The sequence below is a fragment of the Grampus griseus genome (assembly GCF_964374135.1).
Source record: "Grampus griseus genome assembly, chromosome: 1".
Lineage (NCBI taxonomy): Eukaryota > Metazoa > Chordata > Mammalia > Artiodactyla > Delphinidae > Grampus > Grampus griseus.
In genome coordinates, this window is record NC_139017.1 from 31448176 (window position 1) to 31470965 (window position 22790).

Here is a 22790-nt window from a genome sequence, read left to right on the forward strand (position 1 = left end):
AATTAATACACCTATGGAAAACAGGACAGAAGCATACTGACAGAACCACATTTCCCAGTTTTGCATCTAGCCATCTGATCTGCAGTTCTTACTGCAGCAGTGACCTGTGGAAGCGAGGCTAACAGTAGCTTCCAGCAGCCTTGAACAAAACTTCTCTTGGCACATTCCCAGCTTTCTTCTGTCCCACCCAATAAGTTAGATGAGTTGGAGCATAATCACCATTAGTACCTACTGGGGCCCCAAGTCAATTCCCTTCTGTGTGGTGCAGAATGAGTGCCACAGCCAACGCACTGTCTGGGCACAGTCCCTGCGGCCCTGCTGGAGCAGCCCTAACCAGCTCACATCACTCCAGGTAAGAACGGGCTGGATTTGGTTCTTCATGGCACGACATATGCATGTTCCCTGATGTCCCAGTGCAGCTTCCAATCCGGTCCACAACTGCCCTGCCCCCATCTATTTTCCCTCTCCTATGGGTTTTGCTTTTTGTTATTTTTGAGATGAACCTGTAAACGTGAGAACTCAGAGATCTGAGGTACTTCACAGAAACACACTCAAGTATCAGTCTTCCACTTTTTGAAACGAGAACACAGGAAAACAAGTCCCTTTTCCTCTCCCCTCAGAAATGTGTGCATCTTCCCACCCGGCTAACGGTGGCTACCTCTGCACCACATCACTGATTTCCTGTACACATGACAGTAAGTTGTTAAGGACAGGGTTTGCCCCGGGCACACCAGCAGCTGCAGAAGACACCTGCAGCTCCTGCAGGCTGAGTTCCAGTTTGCTCACAGCCTCGCGGAAGGCAAATTTGTTGCGAGTTTGGGGGATGCAGTCCACATAGCCTGAGCAGTAGTCGAGCAGCTGGTGTCCAGTGTCCACCAGCTGGCTGTTGGGCACAGGTTCTGTGATTGCACTGGACAGTAGGTCAGCACATTCCAGCAGGGCCTCCTTACTGATTTTGTCAGCTGAGATTTTCTCAGCCACCTGTCTGGTTTTTCTCAGAGCCACTTTAGTACCTGCTGTGCCATTGGCCATTTTCGCTGGTGAGATGGAAGATGTGGGCAGAGGCACTTGAGGTGGAGGCATTACAGGCCTCCCAGCTTTCCCACTGATGGGCACTGCCCCTGGAGCCGCCTTCTTCCCTCCCTCCTGTGTTTCTGACGTGGGCTCTTCCGTGGAGTCTGAGCACACGGCCGGATGCTGCAGTAGTCTCACCCCTGGCGGCGGGGGTGGGGCACACTTTGGTTTTACCCGGCGGGGTCGGTCCTTGTCTCCAGAGGAAGTGACCTGATGCTCAGACAAGAGCTTGAACTTATTCCCCTGAGAGTCTGTGCCGATGAGCTGCACGTCAGCTGGAGTGTGCTTCAGAGTGGGTGAGATAAGGACTGGCACTTTGTGGTTGTGAGTGGTCGGGAGGACCGCCGCAGCCTTGGCCGGGGCAGCCCAGCCTGTCTGCTCGCCATCCTCTGGGACTCCAGCCATGCCAAGTCGTGCCCCACCATTCCTCTCTCTGCTCTTGGGGGCAGCTGCCACTCCAGCCACCCCCAGCCCTGGAGAGTCCTTCTCTGTAATGGCTGGATCCCCAGAGGGGGTTCTGAGAGGAAGAGCGGTGGCTCCTCTGGGCAAAAGTTTGGCTTTTGGTCTCTCCCTGGTCGGAGCGGCACCTTCCTCTGATTTTTTGGGAAGCATGTCACTGGCCCTATCCACATTCTCTTCTGGCTGAGAAGAGGTGGACACTGTCCTTTCCAGCTGGAGTTTGGACCTCTGGCAGTTCCTGGGAAGGGTCATTGCCATCCTATCCTGCTCTGGAAGCCCTGAGGACATGGAAGATGTAGAGTTTGACCTTGGAAAAGGCTTGGAAGTGTCATCACTGGCTGTGGGTTTACCTGCTCGTAAGCCCAGTGTCTTTTTGATTAAGCGTGGTGTGAAGAAGCCTGTGATGCCAGACCACCCACCCCCAGCAGCGCCACTGCCCCCACCCCTGCCACTGTCGTCATTACAGAGGTTCCTCTGTGCAAAGCTACCCCCATAGCACTTGGGTGGCACCAGATTCGCCTCTTGCTGGGCAGCAGTAAAAGAGAACCCATCAGCATGCTGTAGAGAAGCAACAGATGAGAAGTTACCCGTGAGTTCATATTTCTTGTGGGGCTGATTCTCCATTTCTCGGAAGGAGCTGCTGCGTTTGGGGGGTGTGGGAGCATTTCTCTTTTTCATGAAGGAACTGAAGAAGCCTCCCTTCCTATCTCTGGTGAAGCATGTCTCTTTGGCATCTTCCAAGAGGCTGCTGGGGGACTTGTCTCTTTGCTTTCGAGGCAGTGCTGGGGACCCACTGGGGGCCTGTGCACTTCTAATGAAGCCTGATAAAAAACGGCCAATCAGTAATGTGAAAAATAAGAAGTGACTCATTTGAGTTACTAAGGCTGAACTGTAAGAGTGCTGTTGGCATCTATTAAATGTCAAGTGTTAGCAGGACTCAGAGGAAACTAATAAATACATTATCATTTCACGCTATTGTTCCAAATGCAATATGGGATATAAACGGAAAGAAATAATCCGCTGGTTTTTACCTCGGCATTCAACTTTTCTCTAGAAACTACAGCACAACCTGGCTTCATCTATCAGACTCAATGAAGAAATTGTTGCCGGAACTGTAAAGACAGTAACTATTTGGGAATCAGGAGTTTAGGAGATGGAGTGGGAGGCAGAGTTGTATGCTGGACGGACAGATCAGGACTACTAACACTGGCAATGCAGAGCCGAGGACTAGAGTGGTAAATAAAACAGAAGCCAGCCACACTTTCCTCAGGGAAAATGGGCAGGAAAGTGGAAATAAAGGCATCATACCCCAAGGCTCTTTAAAAAAGGCAGTTTGACTCTACCTGCCTACGGACTCATTCATACCTGGTGCTGAACTGGAAGCAGAATTTTCTGTGGCATCTTGTGGCCCTTCAATATTCTCCTTGTTCTCCCCCTGTTTCTTCAGCGTCCGGGTCTTAGAAGGAAGTATAGGTAGTCGGGGCAGATATGGAACAACAGATGAGGAGGAGGCAGCTCTCCCAAGCTCCTCGGCTACCTCTGTGAGGAAGGCAAGGGGAATAATAAAAAGAACAATTTCATGACCAAAAAATGGGAGTTTCTCTTTTCAGAAAGGCATACAACTGAGAAGAACTGAAGAATGGAGTATAAAATATGTAAGTGGAATCACACACTATGCACTTTTTGTGTCTGGCTTCTTTTGCTCAGCATTCTATCTGTAGACTCATCCCTGTTACTGCATGTGGTAAGGGTTTTTCTTGTTGCTGTGTATTGTTCAAATGCATGAATACACCAAAATTCATCCATTCTCTTCTTCATGAATATTTGTTTCTAGTTTTTGGCTATTATGAATATAGTGCTAGGGACATCCTATTGTACTATGTGTCTTTGGCTTCAGTGTTATGCACGTCTGCTGGGTATAGGAGCAGGTAGGTCACAGGGAGCACATAAATTCAGCTTTGTTGGGTCTTGCCAAACCTCCCCAAACTGGCTGGACCAATCTACATCCCCACTAACTTGTATGAAGGTTCTGGTTACCATGCATGCTTACCAAAGTTTGATGTTAGTTTTTTTTGTTTGATTTTAATTTTAGCCATTCTGGGATAGATGTGTAATGGCCATCTCACTGTTTTATTTTGTACTTCTCTGATGATGGGTGATTTTGTGTGCTCACTGGTCATCTGGATATCCTTGTTTACTAAGCGCTTGTTCAGAGGTTGAACAAAGCAAACGGATGTTTGCACATATTTTTATTTTCAGGTTGCGCCTTGCATAAAAAGGAAGGTAGATACAATCCATTCCATTTCATGCCAGTGAAGCAAATGACGCTCCTGAAAATGTGTTCACCCCATTAGTAAGCCTCAGCTGATTAAAAGCAGTCATGGGTTTTGCAGCTTTTACTAATAAGGCAGACATTGCTATTCATTCCTGAACAAAAATGAAGTATGGATCAATTAAATTGTGAATTTTTGTAATTAATTTACAATTTTTTTTTGGTAATTATTTTTCAAAACTGACCCCCCACAAGCGTGGGTACACGGCACATAACCCAAGCCATGCCAGTGAGATTCCTTTCTCACAGAGCAGCTGCGAGACAGACATGAGGATGCTGACAACTGTGTTCTATGCCACCTGGAGGATGAGATTAACGCAGAAACAAACGTAAAGAGATATTGGGTGGGTGAAGGTGTGGGAAGGAAAGAGAAGAGGGAAGGAGACCTGAAGCTATTTGAGTCCATGGCTTCAAGTGACCCTGAGGTTAGCGCCATCCCTGCTTTTCCATGGTTTGGTTATGAGGCAATAAATCCTCCTCTTGTTGCTTAAGAAAAGTTTGAGCTAAGTTTCTTTCACTTACAACTAATATACATCCTTTTAAGGTAAGAACTGTGTCTTATCTCTATGTCCTCAGACCTAGTATAGTGCTTACCACAGATTAAATACTTAATAAAATGTGTGTTAAATAATGTTAAATTTTTTGCTTAGCAATTTTTAATTGAAATTAGCTTTGAAAATTGATACGGTTGCTTTTCTAAAAGAATATAACATTTTCAAGAGAAGCAGAAATATTTAGCTAAGGATTCAACAGAAGTTAAACGTTTACACAGAAGCACCCAATTCTTTGACCAATATTTACGACTTCTACCACTTTGACTGCATAGGATATAAAGCAACAGAGGAAAGAAGACTGCTGTGATAGGCAGCTGCTCAATCTGGCCCAAAGGGCAAGCTGTGCCCTCCCCAAGCTGCGGAAGTTCCATACATTAAAGGACGAGGATGAAAATACTTTTCATTAAACTTTGGTGTTGTACTTCCTCCTTTCTTCTTACCTAGACATGATAAATCACTAAGGAAGCAGACAAAAATCAGCTTAGCTGATTTCCTCTTCTAACATTTTTAACTTGAACTTAAACAGTAAGTTCTCTGTTCAATTATGAAGGAAAAGAAAAATTTGAAAAGTATGTATACAATTCTGGAACTACACCAAAATGTCTAACAGGCAAGTATAACTAAGAATTGTTTGTTTTTAGCTCTCTAGGAATAGTCTCCCTCTGTTTATAACAAGTTTATTGTTTCACTTTTGCAGATAATTTTAAAGAGACATTATACACAGAAGTAGAAAACTTCCTGTATGTGTCCATATACTTGTTTGTTTTTTAGATAAGAAAAAGATTCTCACTATTCATAGCTTAACATTCTCATTCTAAACTTTCTGTGTCAATATATTTAAGAATATCATTTTAACTACTCAATTACATGGATATAATAATTGGCACACTATTTAGATTGTTCTTAATTTTTCAATATTATAAACTAGACTCTGATGTAACATCCTCACAGCTAAATCTTTGTTCATACTCTTAATTATTTCCTTAAGATCTATTTCCAGAAATGGAATTTCTGGATATTGCTTTTATGACTTGGTTCTGTCTTTATAGGTGTGGTTTAGAGAGTTGAAATATTTTTCATTCTCATTTTTTCCTCTTCTCTTTCCTGCATTGTGTTAATGCTTAACCGCTGAACTTGAACTTATACTCTTCCTGAAAAGACTGAATTAATTTCTAATTAATATGAGCTAGAGACACAAATATACATCTTAAAATAGAAAAAAAAAAAGCAAAACAAGAATAATAAAGGCCAAGAATTCAGTATCTTGAAATGGAGTCCCAAATTATAAGAATCTATAATTTTTGAAATGTTTTTATCATCCCCAGCACTCAGAACTAGCCACCACTGACAGTAAATCACCAGATTCTCACCTTCAGAAATGCTGGAGTCATGGAACATGGTTTCAAAAGCTTGATGTGTTTCAGCAAAAGAGGGCCTGTCGGCAGGGCTCCACTTCCAGCCTATGTAACAAAAGAAGAACAGTATTAAAAGCTTCTTGCAGGAATTAAATATTCAGGGGCACCCTGATGGTGAGTTCCATGCATTAGGACACATGCTTGTTAAAGCAGAGTTACAGCAAGTTCACAATGATAGTGAGGCAGCTGTTTCTTAGTTCCAGACTCAGAGGTGTGATGAACCCACTTCCTAGGGCCAATCCTTCTATGTAGCCTCAGCTCCTATTCCCTCTACTATAGGGATGGGGAGATGGTTTAGAAAATGACAAGTTTTCTTCCACTGGAAAAATGAAAAGTAGTAAAACCTGTCTTTAAACTCACTCTTATAAATAATCAGTTGTACACATTCAGAAACATAACAGTATATCAAAGGCGGAGCTTGGAATTCACAGTTGACAAAGACAGGGCAGTAGGCAACAACAATGCTCAATGGGAAAATAACAAGACGTATTCAAACACACTGCAGTTTAATTCACTACTCACCTTCCTACTTTCTCATCTTTAAGAAGTCAGATGCTTTTATTCATCACAGAAGTCAATTTCATGCATTCTCCATAGTCTTTAACAATCATTTTATGTAGCTGAAAGCAGCCCTCCCCTACCTAATCTCCAAACCCAATTTCTTATTATCCTATTATATATGCAAATGTTTGTGGAAAATTGGGTGACTATTTGGGCCACAGAGAATGACTCTTTGGATTCCAATAAGACTCACTGGTAGAGCATACGATATCCCAACAGGCTGATCACTGACTAACTCTATGTCATGAGGCTGGACACAATCTTACAACACTGAGAGGAAAAAATGTTTTCAATTTTGTTAATCATCCTGAATTGCTCACTTAAACCTTCAAAATTAAAATATGCAAAAATACTCACATGCTCTCATAAGTTCATACACCTTAGGGGGACATCCTTCAGGCTGTTCCATTCGATATCCTTTTTCCAGCAGATCATAGACCTGAGACAGGTCAATACCTGGATATGGTGACATTCCATATGTAGCAATTTCCCACAAGAGCACCCCAAAAGCTGCAAAAGGGATGAAAAAAAGAGCTTTATATTTCTTCTGATTTATTATTTATTTTATACCATTAGGTAACTTCTCTTTCAAATTGTGGGTGACATTCACACTATTACAACATTAGTATACTCTTATAATTCTCACAACATGACTTGTTCTTCGAAGATATCTTCCACAGGAACACTTCACTGAAGGAACACTTCACTTTAAAGACAGTTTTCTTTAGATTTCCCAATTTTTATTTGGATTTCCTTTACTTCAATGAGGGAAAATAAACCATGACCATATAAGAAGTCTGGGGCATAAGCAAACTATTCTTAGAGCAATTTACGATCTATTTAATGAATTTCAGAATTTTTAAGTCAGCTAATACTAGAGGAATAATATAAAAATGGACTCATTTAAAATCAGATAAAATTCACATGTGAAAAAAGAATTTGCTTGATTTTCTCACAGGTTATTCCTGAGTTTGAGATTTCTGGTAAAATATGACCTAGAATCCTCAACTATTTCCACTGGCCCACAATCCAAACTTCTAGACTTGTTCTTTCCCCCAAGTCTCTACTAAATCATATTTCTTTTCAGGGCAGTAGAAACAAGATCAGTTATAAGGACAAATTCTAGATGAAACTTCATGCCTTCCTTGAAAAGAGGTTGCTACTCTGTGTCACAGTGCTCTAGAAACAAGCAATAAAGCCTAATGTGGAAAACAGGGAGCTTCACAGAGAGGATCATTAGAACTTCAGTGCAATATAATACCTAGACTGTGAGTGCTCTGAAGGCAGGGACTTTTTTAACTTTTTTCTTTACAACTTCTTTCTACGGTAAGTGCCTCGCAGATAGTACATATTTAATAAATGCTTGCTGAATGACTGAAGAAGGACGGGTGTAAAGGCAAAGGATACTGATCATATAAAAGAGAACCTCTAAAGAATTAAGCATTTACTTATAAAGAAAATGACAAAACACAGAAAAACGTCCCTTCCAACCTTACCCCAGACGTCAGATTTAATTGAGAAGGTATTGTAGGCAAGACTCTCTGGTGCTGTCCATTTAATAGGAAATTTGGCTCCAGCATGAGCAGTATAGGTGTCTCCAGTCATCAATCTACTCAAGCCAAAGTCAGCCACTTTTACCACATGGTTTTCTCCCACCAGGCAGTTACGAGCTGCAAGATCTCTGTGGGAAAGAGAAGCCAAATGTGATTCCAATCAGATGGTTCTGGAAAATGGTCATGAATGCTCTGTTATCGGTTCTTTGTGCTACAAGCAGAGTTGATAAGTAACTGTTGACAGATACAGTGTTTTATGAAAATTGCTGACATGGTAGAAAGCCACTAATTATACATCACTTGTAGAGTACTCATCAAGAGGCGGTTATGTGATGCCACAATAAAGCAGGCTTCAGAAAACGGGTTCCTATTTGTAAGTACAGTGGGATAGGTTTCAGAGGTGAGTGACATATGCTCTTCTACAAGGTTTCAAGTTCTTTACTAAGACAGAAAGCTATTTTTAAACTTAAGCCGCTAGATGGAGCAAAAAGATCTTGGATATAGCCTCGGGCAAAATAAACAGCTTTCTGTTCTGAGAACAGCAAAGGCCCCGCATTAATACTTTAATCAGAATACACAGTAGGTTTATAGGAAATGACATTACAATGGTCCCTGTGAAAGAGAAAATTACTTTCCTGAGTTATCTGAAAATTTCTGGGAAGGTTCTCATATTCTTTCCTTTATTTGCATGTCAGGCAAGGCAGCTTCATGGTTAATCATAGGCGATAATCAGGTTTTACACACCTATGGATGAAATTCTTCTTCTCTAAATACTCCATTGCAGAAGAGATCTGAGTGGCCATGTAAAGCAGTACAACTGCAGTCACCTCTTCTCGGTTGCATTCTCGGAGATAATCAAGCAAGTTCCCATAAGGCATGTATTCAGTCACAATGTAAAATGGTGGCTCCAAAGTACATACACCTGATAGTTCAAATAGAGCTTGCTTTATTAGTATATATTCAAACACTCCAAACCACTTTGGCAAGAAAAATGGACAATTTTTAAAGTCTAGTTCAGCCGTAATCTTTTCCTTTCTTGCCATGTCATTCTCTAAAAATAATGCAGCGAAGTTAAGAAGCTGGCTGATTGGAAGTCTCTGCTTCCATTGATATCACACTCTGGAAATTCACATGCATTTTGAGTATATGCCTGTTTGAGCAAAAGCAGTTACTTGTATTAAGGGGTCAGGACTACTGATACTTCTAGAGTTCTGTACATGCCCACAATTCCCATCCTCAACTGCATGCTAACAATGTTTATCTAAAAGTAATAGCAATTGTGCATATGTTGAAGGCTGTGTGAGCCCAGAATGTAATAATGCTTTTTAAAAAGATTATAACTGTTTCCATAGTTAAGGATTTCACTAATACATGGAGGACTCCTTGTAAAAAACCAAAAGAAACTACTTCCTTTGGGATAGTTTGGTGCAATGAACACCCGAAGAAAGTGGCCCTATTTTTAAAAGGCAATGGTTTCAGTCAAAGGTTTCTCTGTGATCTGAATAGGTGAGAAGCCAATCTATCACAGCACAGCACTTTCTGCTTGTAAAGGTAAACTGATGGGCGGTCACAATTTTTCACCTTAGTCCTTTGCTTAATGCCTCTTTATGACTATGATAAAAGAAGGACTTTAATCATAGACCTTTGCTTAATGCCTGTTTATTTTGCAAAAACCTTTGGGACAGTTTTTGGTTTAGTATCATTTTGAATGATTCTGAACTTTAGTCAGGGGCAATTACCATAAGCTGGGCAGTTTTATACATTGCAATCAATCCAGGTCACTGTTTGTTGGGTAATTTTTAAACACAGAGACTGCTGATTAAAACAACAACCATTTATTGAAATAGATTTGTACTAGGAGCTTCCACCATGGTGATTCAAAAGAAGGATTTGGAGATAACAGGGTATTGGGGGACAAGTATCTTTGAAGAAACCTATGGTTCAGGCAAGCGTCCTCACCTAGTAGTTGTACCAGATTAGGATGCTTGATTTCCTTCATCACTGCAGCTTCTTTTAGGAATTCCTCCACCTCCATAGTATCTTCCTGGAAAGGGGGGAAGATAAGAAAGAAAAAGAGGAAAGGGACAAGCCCCATCTTAATCATTTGAGTCAACTCACAATCCTAAAACTTCAGCTTTAAAAGGTGGTATCTTTTGAATATTTTAGCACTTACTTCAAGAAATTTTATCACAAAATAATATGCTCTATACAAGTCCAATTAAGAAAATGTCTCCTTGAATTTATGCAGTATTTGAAACTGGAGTGAAATTTAGTAGGGTGAGTAAAATTCAGCAATCATGTCCTATCACAAGTGAAACACAAAAGACTTGGATAGATAACTCAGTTCTCTGCTAGTTTACTTCCCTAGATACCTCAAGCCTCTGAAAGAGGAGACAACAGTTAGCTGTTTACACATTTATCTTCCTGACAAATTCCTTAAGGAGCAAAGCATATCTGCAAGGCTGTACATACTGTTTCACACTCAGAACAAGCACTTAATAAGTGCTTGCAAAAGAACTGACTACTACTCATAGGTGAAGAGCAGTCCTTTCGAGTGACATGCCAGAGCTACTGAGGCATACGAGAAATCTTCAGAGAATGGAATGAGTGACAAAACTTGTAATTCGATACCAGGATGCTTAAAGGAGAAAGAGGGTGGCATCAGGAAAAAGATTTCTGTGAATATGAAGAACAAGAAAAAGTGATCTAATCTCATGGAGATGGGAGGAACAAGCAGCAGGGAGATAAAGGACAGAACAAGAAAAGACAGTGCCCATGATTCTCCAACAATGCATGAAGAATTCTGTCCAGCAGGGGTTGTCCTGAGGAAGGAAAGCAGCTTGCTTTGCTTTTACAAGTAATAATGTGCTTCTAACCTCCCACCAAGATCTACATCAACAGCCTCCAGAGACAAACCTTCCCCACATGTGGATTTCACTGCATTTCAGTGAATAATCTGCCCCTGCATTGTCAGCAACGGCACCAGGGTTAATCATCACAATTTGCTGATGTGCTTGGCACCAGTGGGTGGAAAGCATTCCAAAGCTAAAGAAGGGCAAGCTGATATTTCCAAGTGATTCAGCACAAAAGAAAAAGATGCCTGAAAACTGTAATTCTCAGCAACCCACCTTCAATGTTTTCACAGCAACCGTAAGGCTATATTTCTTCCAGACGCCAACGTAAACCTCTCCATACTGACCACCCCCAAGTTTGTGCTTCATGGTAATATCTGTTCGTTCCATTTCCCATTTGTCATGGATAGGGGACACACCGTAGACTGTAGGCTTATTACACTTGGGTGCTGGGTAGTGTAGTGTTGTTACCAGTCCATCAGCCACTGTGGAGTGATGGTGAACAAGCTCGGCCAAGGTGCTAAAGCGGCTCTCAGCAGTTACATAAACCTGGTAAGGAGAGTGGAGAAAAGCTAAACCAACCTAAAAGAGGTCATTATTTCACTGGTCTTAAGATACGAAAATAAGCAGCACTATTCACAATAGCCAAGATATGGAAACGACCTAAATGTCCATTGACAGATGAATGCATCAAGAAAATGTGGTACCTATATACAATGGAATACTATTTGGCCATATAAAAGAACGCAATAATGCCATTTCTAGCAACATGGATGCGACTAGAGATTATCATACTAAGTGAAGTAAGTCAGAAAGAGAAAGACAAATACCGTATGATATCACTTATATGTGGAATCTAAAATATGACATAAATGAACTTATTTCTGAAATAGCAACACAATCACAGACATAGAGAACAGACTGGTGGTTGCCAAGTGGAGGGGACTGGGGGAGGGATGGAGTGGGAGGCTGAGGTTAGCAGATGTAAGATTTATATATAAAATGGATAAACAACAAGGTCCTATTGTATAGCACAGGGAACTATATTCAATATCTTATGATAAAACATAATGGAAAAGAATATAAAAAAAGAATGTCGATATATATATAACTGAATCACTTTGCTGTACAGCAGAAATTAACACATTATATACCAATTATACTTCAGTTTTAAAAATACTGATTAATAAAATATGAAAATAAGGAATTATCTATTGAGGTAAATGGAAGAATTAAACCATGATGGCAGGGAGAAACAGAACTTCAGTTTAATCTCATTTAAATCACTCTTCCTATGGTTCCTAAAGTAGCTCTAGTCTTGAGGGAGAAAAGCTTCCAAAATCTCTCTCTGGATCATCAAGATCACTGGTCTTCAAATATTTTTATGCAAAAAGACTACGGAACCCAAATATATAAGATAAAGGAAGAGAAACGCCGATTAAAGTAGGTAAGAGGGGACTGGCTTCCTGTAAAAATTTATGAAATACCACCTCAGAATCTTGCACAGAACATAATGTGAAAAACACTGATTTCAGTTTTTTTGGTAGGGAGAGGGTATTCAAATATCTTATAATTTTTATTTCATTAAGATGTGCTTTTGAGTGTCTAGGCCGTTTTACAAAAAGCCACAATTTTATTTCAGAGTTGTTAACAAAATAGTAGTTAATTTGTGATAAGCAGTAAGAAGTATAAAGTAAGATAGCACTCTTTGGGCCTTATCTCCCAAGGGAGCTTGCTTATTTTTAAAAAAAGAAATTTCTAGTGTATACAGAAGAGTATACAATTAATAAATGGAGAATTGATGATTTCTATAAAGTGAACTCACCCATGTAAACATCTCCCACATGGAGCATTATAATATTACCAGCACCCAGAAGCCTCCCTCGTGCCCTCCCAGCTATTTACCCCTGCAAATGTAACCACTCTGCTGACTTCTAACACCTTAGATTAGCTTTGCCTGCTTGTGAACTATACCTATACAAATGGAATCACACAATAAGTAGTTTTGTGCCTGCTTTCTTTCACACTCAACTTTTTTTTTGTGATATAATTCATATATAACACCATAAAATTCATGATTTCAAGTGTACAATACAGCGTTTTTCAATATATTCACTGGTTGTCCAACCACTACCACTATCTAATTCCCGAACATTTTCATCACCCTACAAAAGAACCCCATACCCATTAGCAGTCATTCCCACTCCCCTCATCCCCATCCCTTGGCAATCACTAACCCCTTCCGCTCAGCTTTATGTGTATGAGATTCATCTATGACAGGGGTCGGCAAACTTTTCTAGAGGACCAGATAGTAAATATTTTAGGCTTGTGGCCATAGCGTCTCTGTCATTACTCAAATCTGCCGTAATATTGAGAAAGCAGCCATAGACAATACATAAACAAATGGGTGTATCTGTATTCCAATAAAATTTTATTTACAAAAGTAGGCAGCTGGTGGGTCACAGTTTTTCCTGAGAGTGTGTGTAGCAGTACTATGTTAATTTTGTTGTTGTACGAGATTCCATTTTATGAATATACCACAATGTATTAATTCATTCTACTGTGGTTAGACAGTTGGGTGTTTCTAGTTTCTGACTACTATAAATAATGCTGCTGTGAACATTCTTGTACATGTCTTCTGTACACATATGCACTCATTTCTATTGGGTATACAACCAGAAGTAGATCTGTTGAGTCTCTCTTACATCATCACTTATCTGATTCTATTTGGTTTCATCAAGAAAAAATACGTCTGTAAGGTGATGCAAAAGAGAAAGAAAATTAATAACTTACTATCTCCTACTTTTTACCAGCCATTATGTTTTATGGAAATTATCTTACTGAATCCTCACAAGAATCCAATAATATGGGATGGGAAACTGAGGCTTAAGTAAGGTCACAACGTTAATAAATGATGGAGTTACCCAGCAAACCAGATCTGCTTGCTTTAAAGCCTGTGTGCTTTTCCCCTACTATGCATATCACAAAGAGAGAAAGAGTGGAAGAAACAATTCAATCTAAATTTACTGTTCAACAGAAGAACTGACATAAGCCTATACTTTACCATTTATAAAGTAAAACAGTTCCATTCTAATATGGCCATTTCTATATGGTTGGCCTTTCTAACATATAAACTGCTAAATGACTGATTGAAATATTTATATTAACATACATTAATGATCAACATCAGTCTCAGAAGCCTAAATTCTTACTCGGTAAACTTTCTGGTAGAGATCATTATAATTTTCATAGATACAAGGTTTAATTTATAAATTCTACATAATGTACTGGATGCATATATGCATACTTATACACTGATGATGATGAGAACAGTTAACTTATACAGCTGTTTTCTTCATTCTTCACCTTCAAATCTAGCTCATCATTAAACTATTAACATAATACTGTTTTTAATTTCCATTACCATATTCTTTTGAAAAGAGTAAGCTCTCTCTCACATGCCAAATAGCTCAAACTCACGTCAGTGATTAGTTTATTTCATATCAGACATAAAAACTATATTCTTTAGTCGTTCTGAATACTGTTTCTAAAGAGCAGCCAGTCCACACCTAGAGGTGGCTGCCAGCCAGTCTTACCTTGCCATCTGTGGTGGTATTGATCCTGTAGTGATACACACGCCCCTCATACCTGAGCGAGATTGACAGCTGCCCAGGGCTGCTCTCACTTTCTCGCACCAGGAAGCTGCCATTGATTAGACTGCTGAGTAGATACTCTGCTGCACTGCGAGACACAGGTCCATGGTACCAGGAGTGTTTCTCCAGGCTGTTCACTGGGGTGATGTAGTTGCTTGGCACCCAGCCTTGGCCATTCTTAGAGCGAACTTCACTCCACTCACCATTCTGGTTGTAACCAAGGACTCGTAGCTTTTCACCTGGCCAGGAGGTCATCACAGAATGAAAGAAAAGATGTTAAGACTACCTCAAATGGAAGCAGTCTACTGTCAAACTTAAAACTCACTGAAAAATGAATCAAGAACTTTTAAGCCAACAAAATTTTTAAAAATAATGAAAACTTGGCTGTCACCATAGCCTGATTGATATCTTTAGCTCATAGCTTAAACAAAAGCAGCATAGTTAAGAGATGGTTTTCTGACATTACCTACAGAGTTTTGAAGGTTTTTAACCAGAAACTCCATGTATGCAACTAAGGTAGCATACAAAGATAAAAAGGTTATTCAAATGTCTGGAAAATGACACAGTCTCACTCTTCAAAAAAATGAAATTAATTTTTTCCTCAAAACAGTCTGTCAGGGAATGTATCTTATATATGGTTCAGTGTTAACCACAATCAAGGATTAGGGATAAGACATGTAAAATACAAAGTTACTTCTAAATTTCAGTTGGCACAAAGGCTACAAAAACCATCAATGTAAAAAAAACAAAGAACAAAAAGGAACCGACCACAGAGCTTTCAGCAACATTTTCAGAAAGAAAAGTACTTGGAGGTGGAGGTGGGCAGTGAGGACTCCCGAAGCACAATCTTTTCCAGGACTCAAGTTTTAAAACAGAATTTCCCAATTTCCCTCCCATTCCCCATGATGAATTAATCACCCCTATCTGCTCCTCTCAAATTAGTGTGCAGCAAAGGGAAGCTGAGTCTGAAGTTGGAACCCAAGACACAAGTTACTCGGAGTTATCTTTGCTATCAACTTCAATGTCCTTGATCTAATAAAGCTGTGAACATCAACTTTAGACTCCCCAAACATACACCCTGCCCCTGTACTTGCAGCACAGGCAAAACAGGGAAGGTGAAAGAGGTATCATTAGTGATAAATAACTTAAAGAACCCTTATAAGGCCTTAGGCTCCCATATCTGAGAGATGCAAGCTTTCCTATAGAGTTCCAGAGCAATCAAAAGCATATGGCTCAGTAATTATCAGGCAAAGGCTGTTGAGGAACAACTCAAAATTACTATTCTGGCAGCCATCTAACTTTTTTCAGCAGTCTACAGAAATGTTTGTCATAGGATAACTTTCTATTAGCCCCTACCACCTCACCCAAGACCCTGGGATGTGAGACATTTCAATGAGAAAAAACATGAGTATATGCATGTGCACATGCACACACACACATACAAAAAATATATATACATATAGGTATATAGTAGTGTACAGGCATGTGGTGGTGGAAATGCATGTGTACTGATAAATACTCCCCAACCATATCTGCAGAGGAAAAAAAATCTTACTGCTGCCAGAAAAGCTAAATAAGACTTGTCAGTCTGTAGTTTTTCTCCACTACTCTAAGAGAATGAGAATTACAGACTAAGTTCTTTACCAAGTACATTACTGTTGCTTCCTTACAAAGAAATGATAATGACATGTCATCATAATCAGGATACAGTCAAACTCCCTAGGTTTTTGGTTGTTTGTTTTTCTCTTTTTAGCAGTTAGGAGGAGAATTTTCCACTCTGGAAGTTTTGAATACCATGGAAATTGACAATGGATATAAACATTGGCCCTATTGCCAGAGGAATCCTGGGAGAACTTTGTTTTTTAATTCAAGCAAAATATCATCTTTGAAGAAGGAACTAAAACAAGTATTGCTATTTTATTTTTAAAATATTTTTCTTATCTTTTAAAATCATAAATTAGCTTTAGCATGACATTGTTTTATATTAATAAGAACCTGGATAAAAACCTGGCATTTCGTAGGTTTTAAAAGAAATCACTGTTGGTCATAAGATAACGGGAATCACACTTCTTGGGCTGCACACTAGTAGTTGCCATTACTGGTAACTGATGAATCAACAGGCTTTCTTTATCAATGTTTCCTTGGTGACTGAGCTATCTTGGAAAATAACTGACATGAAAATTATATTTAGGAAAGAATGTTCTGAGTCTTCACTTCACCAACTTCTCCACTGAAGCATCTTAAGGTAAAAGAGTGTGTTGTAGCCCAAAGAGACTACCTACCACGCAGTATAAAATGCTTTTGAAGTCCTTTGTTTTATCCTAAACCTCTGTGTAAAATTTTCCTCCCATCATAAAACACAGCCCCCCACACATGTACAAATACCATCACCAACCTGCTGCCCCCAAAACCACCCAAAATCTTTAAGTAAATTGATGTTAGGAGATAATAATGCGCTTTACTTTTCCTGTACTTTTGAAACCTCCTTGCACATGTACCTCTGGGAGATACCTATACCCCAGTTTGAGAAACTCAGTTTTAAGGATTTCTGTTTTTGAAGAATCTGGCTGGATTTTAAAAATTGATGTATATAAAAATTTTATTTTAACGGTAACATTCCTTGAGTGAAGACCTGTCTTCTTAATTTGGTATATGCACTCCCATTTAATACCTCATTCTGAACCCTTACAAATAAAAAGAATATGTTCGACAAATAATCACTGAAGTTACATTTTCATTTAGCTAAAAATTATCCTGAATCTTATTTTTTCCCAGTAGGAAGCTTTCATAAATGAAAAGACAAGAAAAGATTAAGCAGATTAGCAATCCAACTCACGTACACAATGAGAATGTCCTATACTATTTCCTTCTCAAAACAGTTTCACTTTTTCTGTCCTTGTTCAAAAAACCAATAATGGTTGGTTTTACCTGGACATGTTCTCGATGTTCCCTTTGATAAGAATTTACTACTGAAAATAAACTACTACTCTGTTGAGAGTGTTACTACTATAGAAACCCTTCCTACTAGTCCTTTCACTAACCCATATAAACACAAATGAGAGGTAAGTTGTCTAGGCCAGTGCTACTCAAAGCAGGTCCACAACAAGATGCTTGTGCCAGAATGTGAATCACTGGATTACTTTCTTCCTGCTGAAAGTCTTGTTCCAAAAAAGGAAAATGTCAGCTGAACTAAATAATAAATAGTGTACTTAGCAATGTAGTTGTTTTACATTTTGAGTGAAAGTTCTTAATCTCAGTGCAGACTGGTAACGAATGGTTCTCAAATAGGCAGTCAGTCCACGAACAACACTTAGAGTAGCACTGGGGTCTGGCAACATGTCATCTTAGCCACAGTCCAGTGAGAAGAGGTGTACGGTAAACCTTACCTTTGTGGCAGGTGAATGCTGGCATATTACGTATAGTACAGAATTCTGAGAATGAGTAAAGTCTATGTATATATCGTGTGGTGTTTTTTCTAAAGTACTTCGTCTCATTTTAGCCTTAATAAAAATCCTATAAAGTAAATAAAGTGGCATTATCCCCTACACAGGTTTAAAAAAAAAGAATGAACCAAAGGTATCTGGGCCCAAATTGCCTAGCTAATTTTAGTCAGAGGCAGAATCTAGAATACACCCGTTTATTTCTTAACCACTAATAAAAACTGAAAAGTGAGAGGATGTTACATAGAAGCTCACCTTTAGTGATACTCAGTGTGTTATCACCACTTGCTACAAAATCATAAAGTGCAACAAAGAGATTAGGGTCACTCTCAGTGGCTCCAAGCAAGTTCTCCTTGGAGCTCCACCTGATGGCTTCATTCAGGGCCTGGGGTTCAACATCACAACCATAGGGGCGGTGCAAGGCTTCTGAAAGACATAAAGAGAAAGGAGTTCACAGGAAGTCCAGGAGATGGAAATTCATTTGAATTCAGTACATACACAATATTTTAGCTGCTGGCATTATACTGATGGCTCCAGGGTGGAACAAAACTGTTCACATAGTTGTGGAGTCATAAAGAAAGAGCAAAATAGCACCATCTCCTAAGCAGGAGAGAAGTCTACTTGTTGAAAATACAACAAGATAGAGAAAAGAACACAAAACGAGCATTTAGCTGTTATCTGCATTAACCAAAATCAGAAATAAATGAATAGGAAAGGCACAGTTTCCTCAAAATAAAAAAAGAAATCTCAAAAAGAAATGGCAGTTCATTTTATAAAACACACAAGATATTTTGTCTAGGTGACAGTGGTTTTAAGAAGGAATAGTTATGTTTTATAAGTCCTCCCAAAGTACCTTTCTCCCCTTACTCTCTCCATATAAAACAAATTGTGGAAAAGATAACAGAGATTTTAAGAAATATGTACAGATTGTATTAATCCAGACCTTCCATTTACATATAGAAAATTACAGAAATAGTGCTTTTAGAAAAAAATCCTAAAATTATCTATTAAATAACAGAAAAATATTTTGGTTTAATACAAAATATTTTTGGCATCCCAAAATACCTTTGTGTTACCATGCACTGTCTATAATGTAACAGCTTTCAACTGTTAACTGTTTTAATGAAAAAAATTTTTTACCCTATTTTCTTTTCCTAAGTGGTACATTTTTATAAAATAACTAACTTAGGGCTCTAGAAAATACTGCCAGCAGTGGACATGATTTATTGAGTTTCTATCATGTGTACTGGTTGAAGCCTTGTAACACCTGGTTTCTTCCTCAAGGCATTGTGGTTCTTAGATTTAGTTATACTACACAAACAGGTGATCCCTATACCATCTTAGTTAAAGATCACCTGCTTCTCACAGTTCAGGATGATTATACAAAAAATACACTCATCTTTCAGTAGCAATGTTCTTAATCACTAAAAACTGGTTTTTGTGGCAATCTGCCACTATCCAACTGCCTCTGTCATAAAAACAACACTTTTCTAGTATGTCTCTCTCTCCCTCTCCTTCCACTCATTTTTAATTTAAACTTGGTTTTATCATACATGAAGAAGAAAAACGCTTGAATCTGTGATTTTATTTCTTTTCCAATCCATTCCCTCCTCTCCTTCTGTACTGCCAATGTCTTAGTTCAGATTCCCATCATCTCTCACCTGGACTACTGCCTCCAGTCTTGTCTCCCTCAAATCCATCCTCCACACAGCTGGCAAAGTGATCTATTTAAAACAAAAATTTGACCATGTCACTCTTAAAATTCTTTAATAGTTCACCATCAAGCTAAAATCTCTTTAACATGGCCTACAAGGTCTCTTATTATCAGATCTCTACCTATTCCTCCAGCTTCACCTCTCCCCCATTCCACATCTCAAATTTTACATCTGAACATACACCACGATGCTTCCTACCTTTTTGCCTTTGTTCACATAGTCCTATCTACCTAGAATGCGAACTCATTCCACCCTTTTTTTTTGACTGGCTGACTTCTATTTTTTTTTTTTTTTTTGCCGTACGCGGGCCTCTCACTGTTGTGGCCTCTCCCGTTGCGGAGCACAGGCTCTGGACGCGCAGGCTCAGCGGCCATGGCTCACGGGCCCAGCCGCTCTGCAGCATGTGGGATCTTCCCGGACTGGGGCACGAACCCGTGTCCCCTGCATTGGCAGGCGGACTCTCAACCACTGAGCCACCAGGGAAGTCCTACTCATTTTATTGATATGACACTCAACTCCAATATAATCTCCGCTTGGAAGCCTCACATGCTCCTCCTCCCTGTGCTCACAAAAGCATTACACTTGCTGCAGTAACACCTCCTATCTTTATCCTCAATTTATGTTCGTCTCCCCAACTTCACAATGTGCTCCCTGGCATAAGAACTGTATCTCTTTTCTAGCAAGAGTCACATAATATGTGTTCAGTAACTGTTGACTGAATGAATAACCAAATTACACAAAAATATAAGTGACAGGAAACAGTGAGATGCCTTTTAAACTTAAAATAGCATTAACCAATGTTTTTAAAATGACTTCATAACCATCTGTATCATATAGGCAGAAATTCCTCTTATAGGTTGGATGTTCTTCTAACAGTTTCACTTCTTCACATTCCTTCCTCCTCTTTAAAAGAGTATATTTTAAAAATTTCACAGCTAATTAAATTGTTTTACATTAAGAATGTTACAACAAATCTGAAGATATGTCCATATGTCCTGAAAAGTTAATTTGAAATAGATTACCTTGCTTCTTGTTTAAATGCAGAATTATAGTGAATAGGAACAGCTGTATTATATATACTAAGATAACAAATTAGGATTACCAAACAAACAAAATACTATATCATATAAAACATGCTTCAAACTGGTCTCAGGTACTATGTTTTTCTCCATTCTAATGAAATATTATCTACTCTAATGGAATTTCCATTGGGCTACTTTATTAAAATGAAAAGAATTGCCAAAAAGAAGTACAGAGAATATTCTAATATTTTTTAGGTTCTATACTGAATATCACATGTTCCATCCACAATGATAAATGTTTCTTGCCAGTGATAGTGGTAACACATTACAATGTTTTATGATTATTATTTGGTTTAATGATTGTCAAACAGTTCAAGTATATTTCCTTCTTTTTAGATAAAAGAAAGTGCCCCTTGTTTGACATTATAAGAGGAACAAAAATCAAGGGCAACAAGAACTTCTGTACTACCAAGTCAGAAACAGTAATCAAGTAGACACTGAAGCCAACTCTTAAATCCTATCAGGCCCAAAACAACAAATACTGTATATTTATACCTTACTTTGTGAAAACCAGTATATTTAAAATCTAAGATTTACAAAACTAATGATTTTAGTGAACATCTACTATACAGTACGCACCATGCTGGGCCTCAGAATATAAAGATTAAAAATCACAAATAACATTATTTGGACTTACTATAAAAAACTAGCATCCATTCTTTCCCCCAAATGTGCTGCTCTCACAGAATTTTCCACCTCAGTTAATGGCAAGTCCATCTTTTCAGTTCCTCAGGCCAAAAACCTTGGAAGTTTGAGTACAAACTGTAAGATAAATAAGCTCTGGGGATCTAGTGTATAACACAGTAATTATAGCTAATAATACTGTATTATAAATTTTAAAATTGCTAAGAGACTAGACTGAGATTGTTCTTACCACAAAAAAAAGAAATGGTAATTATGTGACATGATGCAGGTATTAGCTAATGCTATGATGGTAATCATCTTGCATTACCAAAGTGTACCAAATCAACACTTATGTATTATTATACCTTAAACTTACACAATGTTACATGTCAATTATATCAATAAAGGTGGGGAAAGAAAAACAAAAAACCTTGGAATCATTCATGACTCCTTTTTTGCTCTCCAATACGACGACATCCAATCCATCAGGAAATCCTATTGGCACTGCCTCCAAGAATGTATCTGGAATTTATCCATTTCTCACCCCCTCCACTACTACTGCCCTGTCACCAGCATCATCTCTCAGCTAGATTATTTCACTAGACTTTTAACTGATCTCCATGCTTCTTATCCTAGCTCTCTACTGACTATTAACACACCAACCAGCTTTTAAAGCATAAGTCAGATTGCTTTACTCCTCTGCTCAAAACTCTTCGATGGCTCCTTATCTTGGAATAAAAGCTAAAGTCCTTACAAGGGGCCTGCAAGGCCCTTTGCAACTTACCTTGCCCAATTCATCTTCCTACTATTCCTCTCCCATTTTACCTCATTCTGACTACTGGCATCCCTGCTGTTGCTTGAACAAGACAGGCACACTCCTACCTCAGGGCCTTTGTACTGGCTTTTCCATCCACCTAAAACATTCTTCCCCAAGACATCCACATGACACTTCACTCAAATGTTACCCTCTTGGTATGGCATTCTCTGACCATCCTATTTTAAAATGCATCTACTCCTGACAACACTTCCACATCCCCCACGCCTCCTTTCCTAATGTATTTCTCTCCATCACTTTTTTTTAATATGTTTATTATTATTTTTTTGGCTGTGTTGGGTCTTCATTGCTGTGCACGGGTTTTCTCTAGTTGCGGCGAGTGGGCTCAGTAGTTGTGGCACATGGGCTTAGTTGCTCCGCAGCATGTGGGATCTTCCCGGACCAGAGCTCGAACCCATGTTCCCTGCATTGGCAGGTGGATTCTTAACCACTGTGCCACCAGGGAAGTCCCTCCATCACTCTTATTACCATAAAATATGTAATTTATTTATCATCACATTCACATCAACTATTACCTCATCCCACTAGAATATTAGTTTCAGGAGGACAGATATTCTTGCCTGCTTTGTTCACTAATAAATTCCAAGCACCCCAAACAGTGAATGCATATAAGAGGCTCTTGAAAACAATTTGTTGAATAA

The 22790-nt window shown here is 39.0% G+C and overlaps 1 protein-coding gene across 7 annotated transcripts in view; it reads right to left on the reverse strand.

The window, feature by feature from the left end:
* Window positions 1–654: 654 nt before the first annotated feature.
* ABL2 (ABL proto-oncogene 2, non-receptor tyrosine kinase) overlaps window positions 655–22790 on the reverse strand; it is a gene marked incomplete at both ends in the record, with an annotated part of 100761 nt that continues 78625 nt past the window's right edge. For 2 of the 7 annotated variants that reach the window (XM_082676478.1, XM_082676479.1), the window contains 12 exons: window positions 655–1811; window positions 2121–2354; window positions 2899–3072; window positions 5790–5879; window positions 6753–6905; window positions 7892–8076; window positions 8693–8870; window positions 9908–9992; window positions 11077–11349; window positions 14397–14692; window positions 18149–18319; window positions 19555–19617. In XM_082676478.1, the coding sequence (XP_082532604.1) occupies window positions 655–1811; window positions 2121–2354; window positions 2899–3072; window positions 5790–5879; window positions 6753–6905; window positions 7892–8076; window positions 8693–8870; window positions 9908–9992; window positions 11077–11349; window positions 14397–14692; window positions 18149–18319; window positions 19555–19617 (3059 nt within the window). Of the gene's footprint in view, window positions 2355–2898; window positions 3073–5789; window positions 5880–6752; window positions 6906–7891; window positions 8077–8692; window positions 8871–9907; window positions 9993–11076; window positions 11350–14396; window positions 14693–18148; window positions 18320–19554; window positions 19618–22790 lie in introns of all 7 variants that reach the window. The other 5 variants (XM_082676480.1, XM_082676481.1, XM_082676475.1 and 2 more) reach the window with 3 other exon arrangements.